At 45.7% G+C, this 19,712-nt stretch overlaps 1 protein-coding gene and 1 pseudogene across 1 annotated transcript; both read left to right on the top strand.

Annotated features, from left to right (window-relative positions):
• Positions 1–6,617: 6,617 nt before the first annotated feature.
• On the top strand, positions 6,618–18,781 carry IL20RB (interleukin 20 receptor subunit beta). Its single transcript, XM_066638799.1, has 6 exons — positions 6,618–6,718; positions 8,036–8,226; positions 13,322–13,446; positions 16,173–16,323; positions 17,700–17,845; positions 18,653–18,781. Exons 1-6 carry the CDS (start codon positions 6,645–6,647, stop codon positions 18,779–18,781), a joined length of 816 nt encoding a protein of 271 aa, XP_066494896.1. The 5' UTR covers positions 6,618–6,644.
• A 105-nt stretch (positions 18,782–18,886) lies between these two features.
• Positions 18,887–19,003, top strand: LOC136661872 (5S ribosomal RNA; annotated as a pseudogene).
• The last annotated feature ends 709 nt before the right edge of the window (positions 19,004–19,712 follow it).

The following is a 19,712-nucleotide window of genomic DNA, read 5'->3' as shown; positions in this document are numbered from 1 at the left end:
AATTACGGTTTGAGAGTCCTAAAGCGTATGGTCCAGTTCAGGGGTGCTCAAACCCCGGCCCTGAGGCCACTTGCAGCCCTCGAAGCCTCTCAGTGCGGCCCTCAGAGAGCCCCCAGTCTCCAATGAGCCTCTGGCCCTCCGGAGATTTGTTGAAGCACGCACTGGCGTGACGCAACTGCTCTCAGCATGAGGGTGACTGTTTGACCTCTTGCGTGAGCTGTGGGATGAGGGCTCCCTCCACTGCTTGCTGTTTCATGTCTATAGTGCAGTAGCGGCAGCAAAGGAAAGGCCAGCTGTGCTTTGTGCAAGGCCTTTTATAGGCCTTGAGCTATTGCAAGACCTTCATTCATTCATAGAAGTTCATCTTTAATATATTCATTTATGAAAACTTATGTAAATTTATTCAAAATTTAAATGTAAATTAATTCTTTTTTTCCCCGGCCCCCGACACTATGTCAGAGAGATGATGTGGCCCTCCTGCCAAAAACTTTGGACACCCCTGATCCAGTTGACTAAAAATGAGGGTTAGCCAGACTGATACCCCTCTGGCCATATGGAAAGGTGTGAGGCACACAGAACTTCCAGTGTTAACTGCCCAACAAGGTGGTTGGGGAAAAATATTTTAAGTTGCTGCGGGCTGGATAAAATCTTGTGGCAGGACAGATGAGACCCTTGGGTCGTTGTTTGGAGACCCCTGGTTTGGAGACGCTAGCAGATGAGCCTAGTAAATTTCTCAATTTGCCTTCTGCTGAGCCTGATGTTTCTTCTTGGCAAGTGTTTTTCAAACTGGAAGTCAGGACCCACTAGGTGGGTCGTGAGCCAATTTCAGGTGGGTCTCATAGCACCTAGCTCAGCCGCTGAGAGAGTTGAAAATATAGGGTACAGAGCTGCTGGGCAGGGCAGTCTCCCAGTGGGAGAGAGGCATGGTGCTTTGTCCCGAATAGGTAGGAAGGTGGGAGACTGGAAAGGGGGGAAGGCTGTGTGGTTGGAGAAGGATCCAAGTCTGCCTTCTGCTTTGACTTCCAAGCTGGAATGTTTGAATTCCAAGCTATACAAAATAACAGCACGAGTGTGCTGTCTAATGGGACCTTTGGCTGATCACAGCTTAGGTTTGAAGCATAAATTATGTCCCTTCCGGTCATGACATCACTTCCCAGTTAATGACATCACTTCCAGTGGGTCCTGATAGATTTCCATTCTAAAAAGTGGGTCCTGATGCTAAAAAGTTTGAGAACCACTGTTTCTTGGCTAAGGTACTTTCAAAAAAAAATTTCAAAGGTAGCACCTGAGCACTCCTGCTATTGGAAAATCCCAGAGCTATACTCTCCCTCAACTACACCAACTCAGCTTGCCTCCAACTTGCTGATTGTGCCAATGCTGAAGCTCCATCTCCAGCAGCTTCTTCTGTCTAAGTCAATTACACAAGCTGTTGAGAGAACACCGGATGAAAGAAGGTTCAATAATAGGTTCAGGTAAACTACTCGTGGCCACGCCCTCCCAAGCAGTGTGGCTGGTTGTGGAGGCAGGGCCCAGGCAGCAGAAAGACTTGAAGTTTGCCAGCTATTTACCAGCTTTCAGCAGTGCTAAAGTTGCCGCTGAGCTCAGAGAGCATGGAATGGCTCCTTGTTCTGGAGAAGACACCACCAGATCCAGCTATATCTTGGAAAGCATCCTAATATGAGGCGAAATGGCTACAGGTTTCCGTTCCTTCATCCTCTGTTCTTTGATGCCCCTTTTTGTCTCAGGTATGTGGTTATCACTGCGTCATCCCAACTCAGACCGATTAGACAAGAGGGTGGGGAGAAGCTTAGGGAGCCCTTCTCATATCCTTTCTAGCTTTGTATAGTCACCGGACGTTCTTAAACACTACTTGAGCAACAAATAAGTTTTTCAGATTGTAAGCTCTGTGGGGACAGGGAACCATTTTGTTTGCTATGTGAAGTGCTTTGCAAACTACTTTTAGGGCACAATCCTAACCCTTTATGTTAGTGCTTTCCAGCACTGGCATAGTGGTGCCAATGGGACATGTGCTGCATCCTGCAGTTGGGTGTCACTCACGGAGGCCTCCTCAAAGTAAGGGAATGTTTGTTCCTTTACCTCAGAGCTGCATTGCCCTGATGTCAGTGCTGGAAAGCACTGACATAAGGGGTTAGGAATGTGCCCTTAATTGAATAGCAGTGTATAAATATTCTGAATCCTATGCTCCAGCTGTTCTTACCTACCAGGGACAGTCTCTATTTTCTGGTTTCTGATCCTGCCCTTTGACTTTGGAAGCAATTTCAGAGATGCTTTTAAAGCAAATGTCAGTGTGAATAGCTGAAGGTTCTGTTCGTCAAGCTCCAATTTTTGTTCTTCATCACCAGAAATTCAGGGTTTTTGGGGGTGGGGGGGTGAGCTGTGTCGTGCAGCACAAATAAATGGTCTGCATACTGTTGCCCGCCCCTGCAGTTTGTTTTATTGATACTGCTTTTCTACTGTACTGTTTGCTGTTGTTTTAATTGTGAGTCACTTTGAGGGCCCAGGATAGGGTGGAAAAGCAACTGAGAAATATTAAGGCTAAAAAAATGCATGTGTGTGAACATGATGGTACCACGTAGTGTATAACTGGCCGTTTCATGTGCTGCAAGTGATGAAGTTGATTTTAAATTGTGTACAATAACATTGTGGGGCACTTAGAGGCCCAGTCCAGTGCATGCCTACTCAGAAGTCCCATTATAGTCAGTGGCTCTTACTCCAAGGAAAGTGTGAATAGGATTGCAACCTTAGATTGTTTTCCCATCCAGGCACTACTAGACCCAGGCCTGTTTACATTTGGAAAATGTGCTGCCTCACATGCCTTAGACTGGAAAGAACCTCCATGTTACAGTATGCTGCTCGTTGGCATCACTAGGGTTTGCACCGCCCTGTGCAGGAGGCCAGTGCATTTTTTATTTTATTTATTTATTCACATTTTTATACTGCCCCTCCTCCAAAGAGCTCAGGGCGGTTTACACAGCTGCTCCTCCCCTCCTTCTTGTCCTCACAACAACCCTGTGAGGTAGGTGAGGCTGAGAGAAAGTGACTGGCCCAAGGTCACCCAGGAAGCTTTGTGGCTGAGGGGAGATTTGAACCTGGATCATCCAGGTCTAAGTCCACCTCCCAAACCACTACACCACCCTGGCATCTTCCCCATGATGGACCCATGCAGTGGATGAGGCAACACCCCGGACGGTGGGCATGGTGACGTACCATCACCCCACCCTGCTGGTTTTTTGGCTATAACTTTTGGTAGAATCGAGATATTTCAACACGGTTTGTTTCATTGCATTCAGCTTAAAATTACGCATCAAATGGTATATAACATGATGGTATTATTCTAAAATACCAAGATTTAAAATTTTTTTGACCAGTCGTGCTGTCATTCCCCCTGCACATGTCACCTGGTGCAGCTTGCACCCCTTAGCGATGCCGCTGAATACTACCATAGTTGCTCGGAAGCAGCAGTGTGCATTGCTTTGATGCCCTGCTCGTGGCTTTCCAATAAGCATCAGGCTGGCCACTGATGGACGCAGGATACTGGGCTAGATGATGGCTGCGTTCTTCCTCTATAATTTGATGGCAGTGTGTGCCACTGAAGACCAGTGGCAAGGGAGCTGTGATGGGAAAGAAGCCTGCCTTTCTCTCCTGCTTGTCAGGTTTCCAGAGGCAACTCATGGGCCACGCTGTGGGAAACAGCATAAAAATGGCATTCAGGGAGGTAATGGGCCGCCTACTCCCTGTGTGACCCAGTCTTGATCTGGGTCATCCCAGTGCTGTTGTTTTCAAGGAAGAAGACGCCTCTTGCACGTGTCTGGCTTGGCTCTTAAACCAGTTATTTCCTCTTCTCAGACCCTTGAGAACTGTAGTTCTGGTGTAGGAAGCTGACTTAGGCAGAGTTCTCGGGACTTTCCCCAAACTAGGATTTCCAAGATTCCGGGGAAGCCGTGACCTGCACAGCCCATTCTGATGAGTGTTCTTAGAAGGCCCACTGAGTTCACTGGGGCTTATTCCCAACCCGCCGTTAAGCGTTTAGGATTTCAGCCTTAACTTCCTAAGATTGTACTGTTAAACAGGTATAAGTTTGATTATGTGATGCTCTCTGAGTGCTCAGAAAAGGTGTCCTCACAACAGGAATCCTGAATAGTCGTGAGGGAAGGTGCGTGAACTCTGCACATGAAATGAGGAGGAAAGATGTTTATGGTATCAAAAACCGAACAGTTCAGAAAGGCCCTTAGGCACTGCAATCCTCAAAGAGGTGGCGTGTGAGTCTTGCTGACTCCTTCCTCTCTCTGTCTACTGAAACAAAATGCAATCCCACATTTTTTAAAAAAATTACTTTTTGAACATTTCCGTTTGGCATTCTACATACTTTCCATACATGACTTTAAAAGTTTGGTCTAATAAAAAAAGAAAAGAACAACCCATATCCTTCACTCATCTAAACCATGACAAAATATACAAATCCAAACATTAGTAGCTGTAGTAGCTGAAAAATACTACTATTTTCACCAGTTAAATTGCTTATTCTAATAGATCACACAATGATTCCGACTTTCAAAATAATTCGTAACTCTTCAAATCTAACCAGATGAATGAGGAGGGCTGCAATCCTATCCTATACACACTTTCCTGGGAGTACGTCCCACTGAATTTAATGGAGCTTCTGAGTAGATATGCATAGGATTGCTTCTCATTGGGCCACATAAAGCACATTCTGGGAACTTTTATCTAGTCTTTGATAGATAGTTGGTAGTTGTACTTATTCAAAAATCTGGCATCCTGTCCCAATCTGAGCGTGGGAGGATGGAGGATGGAGGCCAGGATGGAGGCCAGATCAGAACGAAACATCTGAATTGTTGTGGCTCTTGAAAGATAGAGCCTTCTTTCAATTGTAAAAATCCCTACGGGGATTTAAATTAGCCTGCCTATGTAAACCGCCTTGAATAAAGTCTTGAATAAAGACCAAGAAAGGCGATATATAAATACTTGTATTATTATTATTATTATTATTATCCTCCAACCCTTGATGGTTTAGATCAGTGGTTCTCAAACTTGTTAGCACTGGGACCCACTTTTTAGAATGACAGTCTGTCTGGACCCACTGGAAGTGGTGTCGTGTCCGGAAGTGACATCATCAAGCAGGAAAATTTTAAACATCCGCCATATGAAATCAATCAATCAATCGAGTAAGTAAATGAAAAGTTTGCAATAAGTGTAAGTTTAAATATTTATTTAAAATAAAGAAGAACCCTCCCAAGCAGTTGCTGATCTGTTTAAAAAAAATATCCCCCAAACGTCCCAAAAGCTGCAATCCTATCCACACTTATTGGGAGTAAGCCCCATTGACGATCGTTGTTAAAAGCCTATATACAGAGTAGCCTATAAAAGCACAGATCTGTAACATTTCCCCAAATGCATTCACATACCATGACTGTGGGCCCAGTCCTATCCAACTTTCCAGTGCCGATGCAGCTGCAATGCTGCCCCGTGGTAAGGAAATGATTGTTCCTTGAGGAAGCCTCCATGACTGCCTCACTACTGGGTACAGTACATGCCCCATTTGCATGACTGCTGCACCGGCACTGGAATGTTGGATAGGATAGGATTGGGCCCTGTATCAAATGCAATATATTAAAAATAAAATGCACATTGAAATGAATGGGGACCCATCTGAAATTGGCTTGTGACCCATGTAGTGCGTCCCAACCTACAGTTTGAGAAACCCTGGTTTAGATTCTTATTTGCTGCACGTATCAGCAGTCCTCTTGGGAAAAAAAGGAAAGTCAGCAACCTGTATTGTATTTAGGCAGATATGGTGGAAAGATGGACTTGAAATAGGAGCAGTAGAGTGCATAAAAAGACTTTTTCCTTCCTGTTTGCTTTCCTATGTGTGTGTGTCTCATGTCATTGAATATTGACATGGTGGTGTCTCCAGCATAGACATGTTGAGAGAGTTGACATGGTTGGTTGGCAACCTTCAGTCTCGAAAGACTGTGGTATAAGCCTACAGCACCTGGTATTCCCAGGCGGTCTCCCATCCAAGTATTAACCAGGACTGACCCTGCTTAGCTTCCGAGATCAGACAAGATCGGCATGAGTTGACATGCACTCCTTCAAAATAGCCAGCAAATGAAGACTTTGAATTGCCGAAGATTGCATTGAGCACGCAATGGAAACAATTTGAGACACTCCAGTGCTTAACTATGGGTCAATCTAGATATGACATTTAACATGTCTTTGAATTCCCTGCTGGAGATTTTCCACGTCTTTCGTTCCAACCAAATGCGGTTGTAGTAGAGGGGGGGAAGCTGACTGGGTGGGAACTATGGCTTGGAGGAGGAGATTTCATCATTTCCCACGCATTATTTTCTCAATGCAAATTGCCTGTCCCCAAACTACTTTCATTGATTCATTCATTTATAGTCATTTGCATTAAATGTCTGGGTTTGGTGACATTATGGCAACCTAGTTCGGGCGAAAGGCAGGAAGGAACTTCAATTTCTCCATTACAACTCATGGGGCCAATGATAACTTCTGGCTTTCTTTTGTTTTGTTTTGTGGGGCAATTCCCACCCGAAGGCACCTTCCTGCAACCCCCTCAGAACATCACGATCCTGTCCACGAATATGAAACACTTTCTGGTATGGAGCCCAGTGACTGTGTCTGGAGAAGAGGTGAAATATTCAGTTGAGTTCCAAGGGTAAGTTTTCTTGTTCTGTTTTTTTCTCCTTGTGGATGTTAGCTAATTTCAGGCAGAGTCTGGTACAGGGTAGGTTAGTGGACATGCTAAATAAGATATAGAGTGGGACCCCAATCCATGCAAGGCCTGTTGGAGAGAGTGGGAAGAGAGATACAGAAAGCTGGACTAGATGGGCCTATGGCCTGATCCAGTGGGGCTGTTCTTATGTTCTTATGTTCTAATCCTATCCATACTTACCTGGGAGTAAGCCCCAATGTCTATAATGGGATTTACTTCTGAATCGACACGCATAGGATTGGGCTCTCAGCCCACTTGAAAAAGTGAGAGGGAATCTCTTATTTTGGCAGCTTTTTCTGCCCGGAGCCATTAGGCAAGTTTGTGACGCACATTGTTGGGTGCTGCTAGGAAAAATACTGTCTAGCGATTGCGCAAATGTTTATTTGCAAGCCGTTCTGCCCTGTTTGGAGGCAATATTCTGTATAACTGAGCTATAGATAGAATGTATGAAAGCACAAATCTCCACCAGCAGAACTCTATAAGGAAGGGAGCTGGCCCACCCATGGGGCCAACTGAGGCCGTTGCCTTAGGTGACAGATTGGTAAGGGGCACATGCCTATCTTCCTGCTTCTTTCCATTCTTCCTTCTGGTCCTTGAATTCAAAAAAGAGAGGAGTGGAGCAGAAGACAAATCATGGAGGAGGGGGTGGGCTGCTCTAACCACCATTCTGACCTCTTCTCCTCTTCACTTCCTCTCCTGCTTTTTCAAATCCAGGGGACCATTTGGGGGATCAACCAAAGTGAATTGTGGATGTGATGAAGGCCACTATCTTAGCTGGCTTTCAAGGGGGAATTGACAACTACATGGAAGAGATCTATCAAGTCATGATGGCTCAATGGAGCTTCCAGAGTCAGAGGTTGTATGCTCTGAATGAATGTATGAATAACAGGTGCTGTGGGTAATGATATAGGAAGTCTGTTTGTCTTCAGCTTGTGATTGTGGAATTCCAGGAGACAGCTGGTGAATGATCGCAGAAACCAGAATGCTAGACTAGGCTGCAGTCCTAACCACACTTTCCTGAGAGCAAGCCCCATTGAACAAAATAGGACTTACTTCTGAGTAGACCTGGTTAGGATTGTGCCCCAAGTCAGATCCATCTGGACAACTACCTGTCCGGGACAGGCTCAGGGGTGGCCAAATATCTCTCTTGTGGCTCTCAAACACCTGGAGTTTATCATATGCAGCTCTTGTTTTAAGCAAGTTTGGTCGCCCCTGGACTATATGATGCCCCTTCCTTATATGTGTTGTCATTTTCACCAGAGAATATGAGAGAGACTACGCCAATGACAGCTGGATCCCTGTTGGAGAGTGTTCAAACATTAGCAATACACAGTGTGACATCACAGAAGACATTTCTGCCACCGTCCCATACAATGTACGTGTGAGGGCAGCTGTGGGTACACAAGTCTCATGCTGGGCCACTCTCAACCAGTTCTTCAACCGTGTCACAAGTAAGTGTTCATATGCCTTGTTTTGCCCTAATGGCACAATTAGGGGCTCTAGTCCTCACCAGTAGTGTAGTCAAGGGAGAGTAGGACCTCCTCCAGCAGGAGTGCTTAGGTGCTACCTTTGAAATGTTTTTCAGAAGGAACTTGAGAAGAAGCATCAGGTTTAGCAAGAAGCAAACTGAGAAATTTGCTTAGGGCAGAATGTCTAGGTCATCATTTTTCCCCAGTGCTGGTGGGCCACTGTAAGATGCAGGAAGCTGGACTAGATGGGCCTTTGGCCTGATCCAGCGGGGCTCTTCTTATGTTCTTATGTAACTCATTTTACTACAATGTTATGCAGGTTTACCTGGGATAAGTCTTACTGAACACAACAGAGCTTACTTCTGAGTAAATAATACATAGACCATTTCCATATAGTGGAAACGGAAAAGGTGCAGAAGAGAGCGACAAAAATTATTACTGGGCTGGGGCACTCCCTTACGAGGAAAGGCTACAGCATTTGGGACTCTTGTCTAGAAAAAAGGGAAAAAAGTCCATGTTCAGTCCTTGGAGTCCTCAGGCAAAGTTGGCTGGGGAAGCTGTCTGGAATCCTAGATAGCTGCAGACAATGCTGACCTAGAGGAAACAATGTTTATATGAGGGGGCATCTCATAAGAACATAAGAACAGCCCCACTAGATCAGGCCATAGGCCCATCTAGTCCAGTTTCCTGTATCTCACAGCAGCCCACCAAATGCCCCAGGAAGCACACCAGATAACAAGAGACCTGCATCCTGGTGCCCTCCCTTGCATCTGACATAGCCCATTTCTAAAATCAGGAGGTTGCACATACACATCATGGCTTGTAACCCGTAATGGATTTTTCCTCCAGAAACTTGTCCAATCCCCTTTTAAAGGCATCCAGGCCAGATGCCGTCACCACATCCTATGGCAAGGAGTTCCACAGACCAACCACACGCTGAGTAAAGAAATATTTTTCTTTTGTCTGTCCTAACTCTCACAACACTCAATTTTAGTGGATGTCCCCTGGTTCTGGTGTTATCTCCCTTGCTCACTGAGTAGCTACCCCCTGTCGTATTCAACAGGTGCAGTTTGATGCCTGAACCATGAAAAGCTGCACCAGTTGACCTTATGTCTTCTGCACCAGCTCTTAGAGACAGCAGCTCTGTCCTATTTTAAACCTGGCAGTAAGACAGTTTGAGATGCAGATTATCTGGTAGAGACATAATATGCAGGAAAGTCTTTCTAGAAAGTCCCAAAATGCACTTTGCCCCTTCTGTGTTCCCCTTAATATTTTTTTTCTGATGCAGCCATTGAAAGTACCTTTTTTCTACATCATATTTTTTATCGGTATAGTCCAGTGGTTCTCAAAATTTGTAGCACAGGGACCCACTTTTTAAAACAATGCGCCATCAGGACCCATCTCGGTTTACCAGACTTTTAAAAAAGATCTAGAAAAAGTAATAATAACCAGAAAAAAGACCCTCAAACATTTATCTCCTTATAGGTACACTTGCTTACAAACTGCAGGAGCTGAGCTCTTTGCTGGGTAATTAGAAGCTACAGTATTTAATTTTTGAATAGCCTTGAATTTTTGAATAATCAGAAAACAATTAGTTTTCTGATCTTTCCATCACACTTTGGCGCCCCACCAAAAATCAGGTTGAGACCTACTAGTGGGTCCCAACCCACAGTTTGTGAACCACTGGCAGAACCAATGAGAGGAATTTTAGAAGGGGGTACAAAGTTTCTTCTGGACTTCTTCCCAAAGAGGAAGGGGGGGAATTTGGATGGGCAGAAAGGGGGGGGGGCAAAATAAGATGGGGAAGGATGCTAAGAGCCACAAAAGTCTTTGAAGGTTAGGTCTACTAGGCTTCTTGATGCAGAGTCCAGGTCTACCCAACCATGTGGCATTAGCAGCTAGATAAAGTCATATGGAAAACCACTCCTAAGTCTCTCTAAAATTTTTGAAATATAGAAAATGGATTGCAGAATATTAGCATTATCATATTTAGGCTCACACTAGAATGAATCAAAATGAACTTCTACAGTAGCTATAACCCCACAGCTGGGTCCCTGAGCTTCTATACACTCCATCATGGTTATAGGATCCACAAGCCAATGAGCTACTGTAGCAGGCCAGTTTCCTCCCAGATTTGACACTGTGTTGAGGAGGGTCATGGATGCTTTCCTGGGCCTGGTGTGTATGGCTTGCGGCAGCAGTTAACACTGCATGCACATGGCTGTGCCCCAGCATTATGCGCTGGCAGTTAGTTCAGGTAAGATAGGAAAATGTCAGATCCAGGAACTTTCTAGGCCCCCTCCTTTGGCTCCTGGGCCCCCTTTCGGACCCTGGACCCAGGTACAAATTACCCCCTTTACTCCCCTCTCCTAGGCCCTGACCACTGGTATAGTCTCCCTCCTGGTCTGAACTGGTTTGTCCTCTCCCTAGCTCCTGCTGGTACTTTTACTACTAGCCGGAGCCTGCAGGCAAAATGGTATCTTTGCAACGCAAGAGAGATTGCAAGTCTGTGCAAGATTGCCAACTGCCTAGTTCTGGTAATGGAGAGAACATTTTGCTCCACCTTAGCCCCAGGGACTTGCTACCAGAAAAACAAGACTGGGTGAGCAAAAAATTGAGGACAAATGTAAGACTCAGAGGTGAGATATGTGTTGGGTATCTGCTTGATGGTCCTTTGCACCATTCAAAGACTGATAGCTGGAAGCCACTTGCACTTTCTAGCCAATCAGCTTTGGTGTTATAACAGCTCGTCTGCTGTATGGATGGGTATGGACCAGTGTGGACTGAGACTTCAGTGTATCTGGATCAGAGAAGCCAGCCATGAATGTCAGTCTTGATTCTCATTGTGCAGAAAGCCACGTTCACATCCACTGAAATTACTGCCAGGAAAACATTTCCATACTGAGCAACCGGGCAACTTCCAAGAAATGAGATTGAAACAATGCCAATGTATTTATCCTTTTGGAGTAAATAGCAACTGGGGTGTGCACAGGAGATATGATCAGGACCGTGCAATGTTAAAACCCCCTCCTTCCATGCCAGGGTCTCAATCAAGGGTCAGCACCCCCTCCCAGCTATTTACCCACCGAAAAAACTCTCTGAGCACGCCACAGCCAAACTACACAATATAATCCTAGTTTGGCCCTTGGGTAATAGATTCCATAATCTTTAAATAATAATAATAATAATAATAACAGGTATTTATATACCACCTTTCTTGGTCTTTATTCAAGACTTTATTCAAGGCGATTTACATAGGCAGGCTTATCCAAATCCCTTATTAAATAGGGATTTTTACAATTGAAAGAAGGTTCTTTCTTTCAAGAACCACTACATTCAGGTGTTTCATTCTGATCTGGCTTCACACTCTGGCCTCCATCCTCCCAAGCTCAGAGCAGGTGGAATAGCTCGGCTTCAGCTTGTCAGCTGCTTCAAGGTCACAGGATGCCGGTGGCCTCGAACTGGCGACCTTGTGGATGTTATCTTCAGGCAGACGGAGGCTCTACCCTCTAGACCAGACCTCCTGCCCAAATGGAGCCACAAACGAGAAGGCCATGCTATGCCGCACCCCGTCCCTCCTAATCTCAAGTCTTGCATAGAGAGGACTATGAGTATCCAACTAGTCATGATGGCTCTGCGCTACCTTTAACATCAGAGGCAGTATATTTCAAAATACCAGTTCTAGCAGAGCAATGGTGAGAGGAGGGGTTTGCTATTCCTTCCTGCTTGTCAGCTTCCTATAGGCAGCTGGGGGACCACAGTGAGAACTAAGATGCTAGACTAGATACGCCTCATATCCTGATCTAGCAGGGTTCTTTTTATGTTCAGACTGGATGAGACGTTAAGGATTTATGATTTGGATGCATCTTCTGTCTCTGTCAATTCTTTTAAAAGCTGCTGTCAGGTAGTGCAAATTTGAAGTAGGACCACAGCATTGAATGAGATGGGTTTCACTCTTTCCCTATGCTGTTTCTGAAAACCACCACCCCACTAGAAAGAAACTGCTATTTGCCCCATATCTTACAGGTAGGCAACACATCCTCTGGTGACCTTAACGGAAGGGAGGATTCCTACACAGAGCGCTGAAAATCAGAAGCTGTGGTTTTCGGTCCTCAGAAGGGCCAAGATCTGCCTGTATATCAATTAGCCAACTGGAAAAATAGGATTCATTATTTAACTTAAAAGTTGTAGCCTATCAACAACTTTAAGTGAGGAATTGCTGTACTTGTTGTTGGCAACCTTCAGTCTCGAAAGACTCTGGTATCACGCTCTGAATGGTGGTTCAGGAACAGCGTCTAGTGTGGCTGAAAAGGCCGATTCGGGGGTGACAATCCCTTCCACACTGGGAGCAAGTGCAGTCTGTCCCTGGTCTGTCTCCCTGGCTATGGGCCTTCCTTCTTTGCCTCAGTCTGTTGGCCACATGTCTCTTCAAACTGGGAAAGGCCATGCTGCACAGCCTGCCTCCAAGCGGGCCGCTCAGAGGCCAGGGTTTCCCACTTGTTGAGCTCCACTCCTAAGGCCTTCAGATCCCTCTTGCAGATGTCCTTGTATCGCAGCTGTGGTCTACCTGTAGGGCACTTTCCTTGCACGAGTTCTCCATAGAGGAGATCCTTTGGGATCCGGCCATCATTCATTCTCACGACATGACCGAGCCAATGCAGGCATCTCTGTTTCAGCAGTGCATACATGCTAGGGATTCCAGCACGTTCCAGGACTATGTTGTTTGGAACTTTGTCCTGCCAGGTGATGCCGAGAATGCGTCGGAGGCAGCGCATGTGGAAAGTGTTCAGTTTCCTCTCCTGTTGTGAGCGAAGAGTCCATGACTCGCTGCAGTACAGAAGTGTACTCAGGACGCAAGCTCTGTAGACCTGGATCTTGGTATGTACATTGTACACTTTATTGTGTACATTGTACACTTTATTGTGGAAATTTGTAAGCCGCCTTGGGCGTTTGCTTCAGTGGGAAAGGCGGGATATAAATTTTTCAAAAAAATACAGAAATTCGTCCTCCCTGGATTGAGGCAATGAGATTTGTGTGACCTTGATATAGCCACATGGTGGCTGTCTGTTGTTCACAGCATCCCTCATTCCACCCACACTGACTGTCAAGGCTGATGGAAATCATTTACTAGTAGAGCTGGAACAACTAGGACCAGCCTTTGAATTCTGGATCATCTTCTGGAAGAAGGGCCGGGACCATGAGGTACGTTGGGGTCTTGTGCTCGGTCTCAGAATGCAGAAGAGGGAGGAGAGGAGAGCTTTGAGCTGGAGTGGCTCTTACTCTCTGCTGTCTTCCACATTTCCTCCATTCAGGGTGACCAGATGTCAGAACTGCAAAAGAGGACAAGATGGCCCACCCCAAAATGTGGGCCATCCAAGCAAAATGTAGGATGTGACAAAATAAAAGCTAAAAACACCCATATATTGATTTCATGCGGCTAATATAATAATATAGGGTGCAATCCTACCTGGCATTTGGGCAGTCCCTTGCGCTGGCCCGGAAGTGCCACAAAAGTGCCATAAAACACTTTTGCGCCACTCTGAGGGGAGATGGGCTGGCACGCGAATGTGTGACGGCCTCCCCACACCAACAGAGGCCCCAGGGAAAAGGTGAATTGTGTCGGCCAAGCTCAGCTGACACAGAGGTTGGGGGGGGCAGGGAGGAGGAGGGAAGGAGGGAGGGAGGGAGGGTGGGCATTCCCGGGAGCAGGCGGAAACGGGAGGCGGGGCCAAGATCTGGCAGTTATCCAGATCCTAGCCCCATCCCTAGTGGCACAAAGCTGCCTCTGGTTGCTCTGTTGTACTTGGCTCTGCATCACCTCATCAGGCGGCGCAGATCCGAGTAAACCCATTGGGGCTGCAGCAGTGCGACATAGGGTAAGGGGAAATGTTTTCCCTTGCCTCGGGCTGCGCCGCTTTTGGCCCCAAACTTGTGCTGGATGCAGCACAGGCCCACTGGCCTGCCTGTTTCCAGTGCAGGTTAAGATGGTGCCCATTGAGTTTAAATTAACCACATGAAATCAAAATACGAATGTTTTGAATAGGAGTGTAACGTATACTCTATGTAATATAGTTTTACATTTATTAAGTAATTTAACACTGTATCACATAATTTATTACATATAATTTCTTAATTACCAGAAGGCTATGCTCTGCCTACAGGGGCCTCCTCACAGGGAAAAGGAGGACATTTAAGTTATTTTCCAGGTCACAAGGCTAAAAAAAGAGAACATGACCTGGAAAAAGAGGACGTCTATTCCTTTTCAGATTCTGGGATTAGGAGGAGGAGAATTGGAGAAAGGCAGGCGAACAGGCCAGCCGTAACTCAGGGACTGTGAAGAGTCATCTGTTTCTCCAGTCCTGCTTGAAGCAGTAAATGAGAAGCTCAGCTGTGCTGAACTTGGTACCTTTCATTTGTAAAGCAACTATATTCCTCCTGGGCAAGCAGGCTAAACCTGCTGTTGGATGTTTAGGGATCTATCTATCTCATCTGACAGAACCACAATGCCATTTGCTTTTATTTTATTTGTATTTGTGTGTGTACTTATAAAGAAGTTCCTTAAATATTTAATTAAGGGCGCAATCCTAACCCCTTATGTCAGTACTTTCCAGCACTGGCATAGCGGTGCCAATGGGACGTGTGCTACATCCTGCAGTTAGGTGTCACTCAGGTGGCCTCCTCAAAGTAAGAGAATGTTTGTTCCCTTACCTTGGAGCTGCATTGCCCTTATGTCCAGTGCTGGAAAAGCAGCCATTGCCCAGTGCTGGAAAGCAGTGACATAAGTGGTTAGGATTGCGCCCTCAATTTTTTTTAATGGTGCTTTCTCCCAGATAAGTGTGCTCATTATTTCAGCTTCAGGGGAAGAGACATACACCCTTGAGTCAGTGGCGTCACCAGGGTTTGTGTCACCTGGTGCAAGAGGCCAACATGTCACCCCCGTGATAGACCTCCTCCCATGCAGTGAACATGCCTTTCCCTTAATAATAATAATAATAATAATAATACAGGTATTTATATACCGCCTTTCTTGGTCTTTATTCAAGACTTTATTCAAGGCGGTTTACATAGGCAGGCTTATTTAAATCCCCGTAGGGATTTTTACAAATGAAAGAAGGTTCTTTCTTTCAAGAACCACAACAGTCAGGTGTTTCTCTCTGATCTGGTTTCACATGCTGGCCTCCATCCTCCCACGCTCAGAGCAGATGGAATAGCTCGGCTTCAGCTTGTCAGCTGCTTCAAGGTCGCACGGTGCCGGTGGCCTCAAACTGGCTACCTTGTGGATGTTATCTTCAGGCAAATGGAGGCTCTACCCTCTAGATCAGACCTCCTTTCCCTTAGTTTTTAGCTGTCACACTAGTATTTATATATGCTTCTCTTAAAGCAGGGTTCTCCAAACTTTTTGACCAGAGGGCTGCATCAAATATCTGGCGCGGTGTAGAGGGCCAGAAAAAAAATTTAAATATAAAATGTATATAAATAAATTAGGCATGGAACTTAGATGAGTGAATAAATGAATGAATGGGCTCATTCATTCAACCTCTCTGGCCCTTGGAACACCCTCCAGATGCAACCAGCTCCAGTCATGTTCAGCCAAGTGGGGCAGAGACTTTTAGGGGATAAGAGGCTGGCTGCAGGTCAGATAGAGGTTCGCCGCATGCCGTGTCTGGCCCCCGGGCCAGGGTTTGGAGACCCCTGTCTTAAAATAAAAGTTCTCAAAATGGGTTACAAAAAAAGAAAAAAAAGAAACAGATGACTTCCTGTCCCAAAAGGGTGGGTTTTTTTTACTGCTTGGGAAATGGTGTCAATTTCAAACTTAGGTAGGAGGACAAAAGCAAGGTAGAATCACACACAGAAGTCTTGGTTAATTCCTCTCATACCTGGGATCTGTTGTGACTCTGAATTTTCTTTTCAACCCCAATTCCTTGAAGGTGTACCACACAGTGAAGAGAGACAGCAGCAGCACCATCCACCTGGATACTATGGAACCTGGAGCTGAATACTGTGTCACAGCACAGACCTTTGTGGAAGCCATTAATCGAAGCAGCAATTTCAGCCAGGTGCAGTGTGTGCGGGCCGCAGGTAAGGACAACATTGCCACTCCTTTTCCCAGGTGTGATTTTCCTCTGCAAGAGGAGGGCAGTCACCTTTAATTAAGATGAAGCTGTCTGTGCTCCTTTGATGGATCTCTGCCAAGTAACTGGTTCCAGAACAGCCTTTTTCAGCTTCTGGGGTAAAAAAAACCAAACATGCAGGGTGTTTTTATACCAGACCTTGATGGCCGTATTAAATGCTGGATGGTCAAAAAAGATGCTGGATGCGAGCAGCTTTTTCTCTTCCAGAAAGCACCACACAGGGAAGTGATTTGGATCAGGGTTGCAGTCTGGAGTATTTGGTCAGGGCTACAGTGCCCTGAGAAATAAAATAAAATGGCAAAACCAAATCACAGTGGAAATGTTTAATCCCAGTTAAAACATAAGTTGGGAAGAGCCTTTGAGAAGGAAGCTGTCGCCACTTAAAGACAGCTTCATGTTTTTTTTTTCTTGATACAGTGGTTCCAACCTTTGTTGGGGTGCTACCCCCTTAAGGAGGGGAACCTGTAGCTGCCGTTAGTGCTGCACTTTTGGTTTCTGCTGCCAACACCAAACACAGGTAAGTAAAAAAATCTCTTTTTTACTTATTCATATTTGGTGACATCAGAAGCTAAATCCGGAAGTGCCAATCTAACAATAGATATGGTTCCCTGGTCAGGTTGCTACCCTCCTTAAGGGGTTTTGTGCCCCCCCAAAAATGTATGACTACCTGGGGGGTTATGACCCCCGGGTTGGGAAACACTTTCTTAAAACAAAGGAGTATTGGGCAGGTGCTTCTGCCTTGAGAGGTGGTTCTGAAATTTGGACACAATAGCTAAAGGCACCAGGAGGTCTTGGGCCTGGTTGAAAACTCATGCTCTGGAGCTCAAAATCATATGAAGTGACTTCAAATCCAGTGTGGTGTGGGGGAGATTTTTGATTTCAAAATGGCGCATGGGGAAAGAGCAAGCCTTCCTCTCCCTGTGCATCCCCAGCCAGGTTCAAGCCCCACATACACACAGGATGTTTTTACACAGATCCAGTAGAAATCTCCCCTCTATACCATACATTTGTGTTTATTTGGCCTGTTACTTTTATTGTGTACTTCTGTGTTTGCAGCCTCAGTATTTTAAGCTTGTTGTAGATTGCTTTTTAGTACCTAACACCACCTACCTGCATTTAGAATTGTTATTTCCATTTGCCGTGCTGACTTTTTAAATTAAGTTTGAGATTTTCAATGTTTAATACGTGGAATTTTTTTTTTTGGTACTTTATCAAGTATCGTAAGCCACTTTGAGCTTTTGGAAAGGTTGGGTATAAGTTATTTAAATAAATATTTGCTTACAAACCTAGTTTGGCCTTTAGTGATTTCCCCTTTGTCTTCAGATGGCAAGGCCATGTTGGTGACTTTTGCCCCACTCTTCCTGGTCATCTTCATCGTAGCTGTTTTGGTCCTTCCTTTAGCGGCTTGGAAAACCTGCAAGATCTGCCAGTATTCCTGCTGCCCAGAGGAGGGCCTGCCAGACACTTTGGTAATTTGCTTGTTTGTTTTTTTAATTAGTGGACAAGGGAACATTTGGAACTCTTCAGCCCTGCCTTGACATTGTAAATCCCAGAGAAGACAGACATGGAAACTCACCCAGGAGTTGTCATGATGAAAGATGAGTTTTATTCCCAAAATTTGCATCCTCGGGACTTTTGTGCAAGTAAAGTGCCTTGCCATGAGTCAGCTCACAGAATCTAGTTATATGTTTAGTTTTCACATGTGTATGCCACCATTCCTCCAAGGAGCTCAGGGTGGCGTAAATGGTTCCTTCCTTTCGTCCTCACAACAGCCCTGAGAGGTTGGTGAGGCTGAGAGAGAGAGAGAGAGAGAGAGACTGGCCCAAGGTCACCCAAGAAGCTTCATGGCTGAGCTGGGACTTGAACCTAGATCTTCCAGGTCTAAGTCCAATTCTTGAACCACTACACCATCTGAGCTTTGAACAAGATGTGGTTTCTGGAGACTTGCCAACTCCAATTATAGAAGAGTATTTTTTTTGTTCTGTTGAATCATTCCTTCTCTCATGTTCAGTGAAGGGGGAAGTGAGGCTGTGCCCTCTAGTCCTGCCTCTAATGCCCCTGTGCCTGCTTGCTGCACCACCCCATGAAAAGGCTTCGTTCAGGCGAATATGCTGTCACATAATGTGCAACTGTGTTGGTTTCGGTGGGCATGTCTGAATACTTAAAGAACGCTATATGGAAGATGGATGATAATTCTCTGTCAAGGTTTCTATGTAGTGGAGTGACTGCTTCCAAGCCTTTCTCCCATTAAGTCTATCTCTTTTTTCCTTCCGCAGAAACTAACAGAATCACCTACCTGGATGCTGAATTACAGGGAAGAGGAGACTGAAAAATGTGATGACTCTGTACAAGTGTTGTCCCCTGAAGAGCTTCTCCTCCACTTTTGGATCAATGAACCCCTTTAATATGGTACCAAAGGCAAAAATCTAAGACTGTCCAGCCAGCTCTCAGCTCTTCCCCATCAACCTGAGCTGGGCACACACAACTTCCTTTTGCTGATCATAATTGAGATCAGCAACTGTTACCCTGCACATGCCTGATCTTGTCTGATCTCGGAAGCTAAGCAGGGTCAGGCCTGGTTAGTACTTGGATGGGAGACCACCTGGGAATACCGGGTGCTGTAGGCTTATACCAGGGGTTTCCAAAGTTTTTGGCAGGAGGGCCACATCGTCTCTCTGACACTGTGTTGGGGGCCGGGGGGGGGAAGAATTAATTTACATTTAAAATTTGAATAAATTTACATACGTTCACATAAATGAATATATTAAAGATGAACTTCTATGAATGAATGAATGGTCTTGCAATAGCTCAAGGTCTATAAAAAGGCCTTGCACAAAGCAAGGCTGGCCTTTCCTTTGCTGCTGCTACTGCATCACAGACATGAAACAACAAGCATTAGAGGGAACCCTCATCCCACAGCTCACACAAGAGGTCAAACAGTTGCCCTCACGCTGAGAGCAGTTGCATCGGGCCAGTGTGGGCTCCAGCAAATCCCCGGAGGGCCAGAGGCTCATTGGAGACTGGGGGCTCCCTGAGGGTCGCATTGAGAGGCCTCAATGACCGCAAGTGGCCCCAGGGCCGGAGTTTGGGCACCGCTGGCTTATACCATAGTCTTTCGAGACTGAAGGTTGCCAACCAACCAGTTTGAGATCTCTTTGCAGATGATTTTCCTGAAGATGGTATCTCCGCCTGGCTGGACCACCTGGGCATCACTGATCGCAGTGGCGGTCCCTGCACTGTTTGCCCTTGCCCTGTAGCCCACCCCTTGCCTCTTCAGCACTCCACCAATACTGGCCTTCTCAAGTAAACAGGTGACCCGCCAGTTAGTGGAATGCA

Source organism: Tiliqua scincoides, chromosome 10, assembly GCF_035046505.1.
Source record: "Tiliqua scincoides isolate rTilSci1 chromosome 10, rTilSci1.hap2, whole genome shotgun sequence".
Lineage (NCBI taxonomy): Eukaryota > Metazoa > Chordata > Lepidosauria > Squamata > Scincidae > Tiliqua > Tiliqua scincoides.
This window is presented reverse-complemented; position numbering and strand designations above follow the sequence as displayed.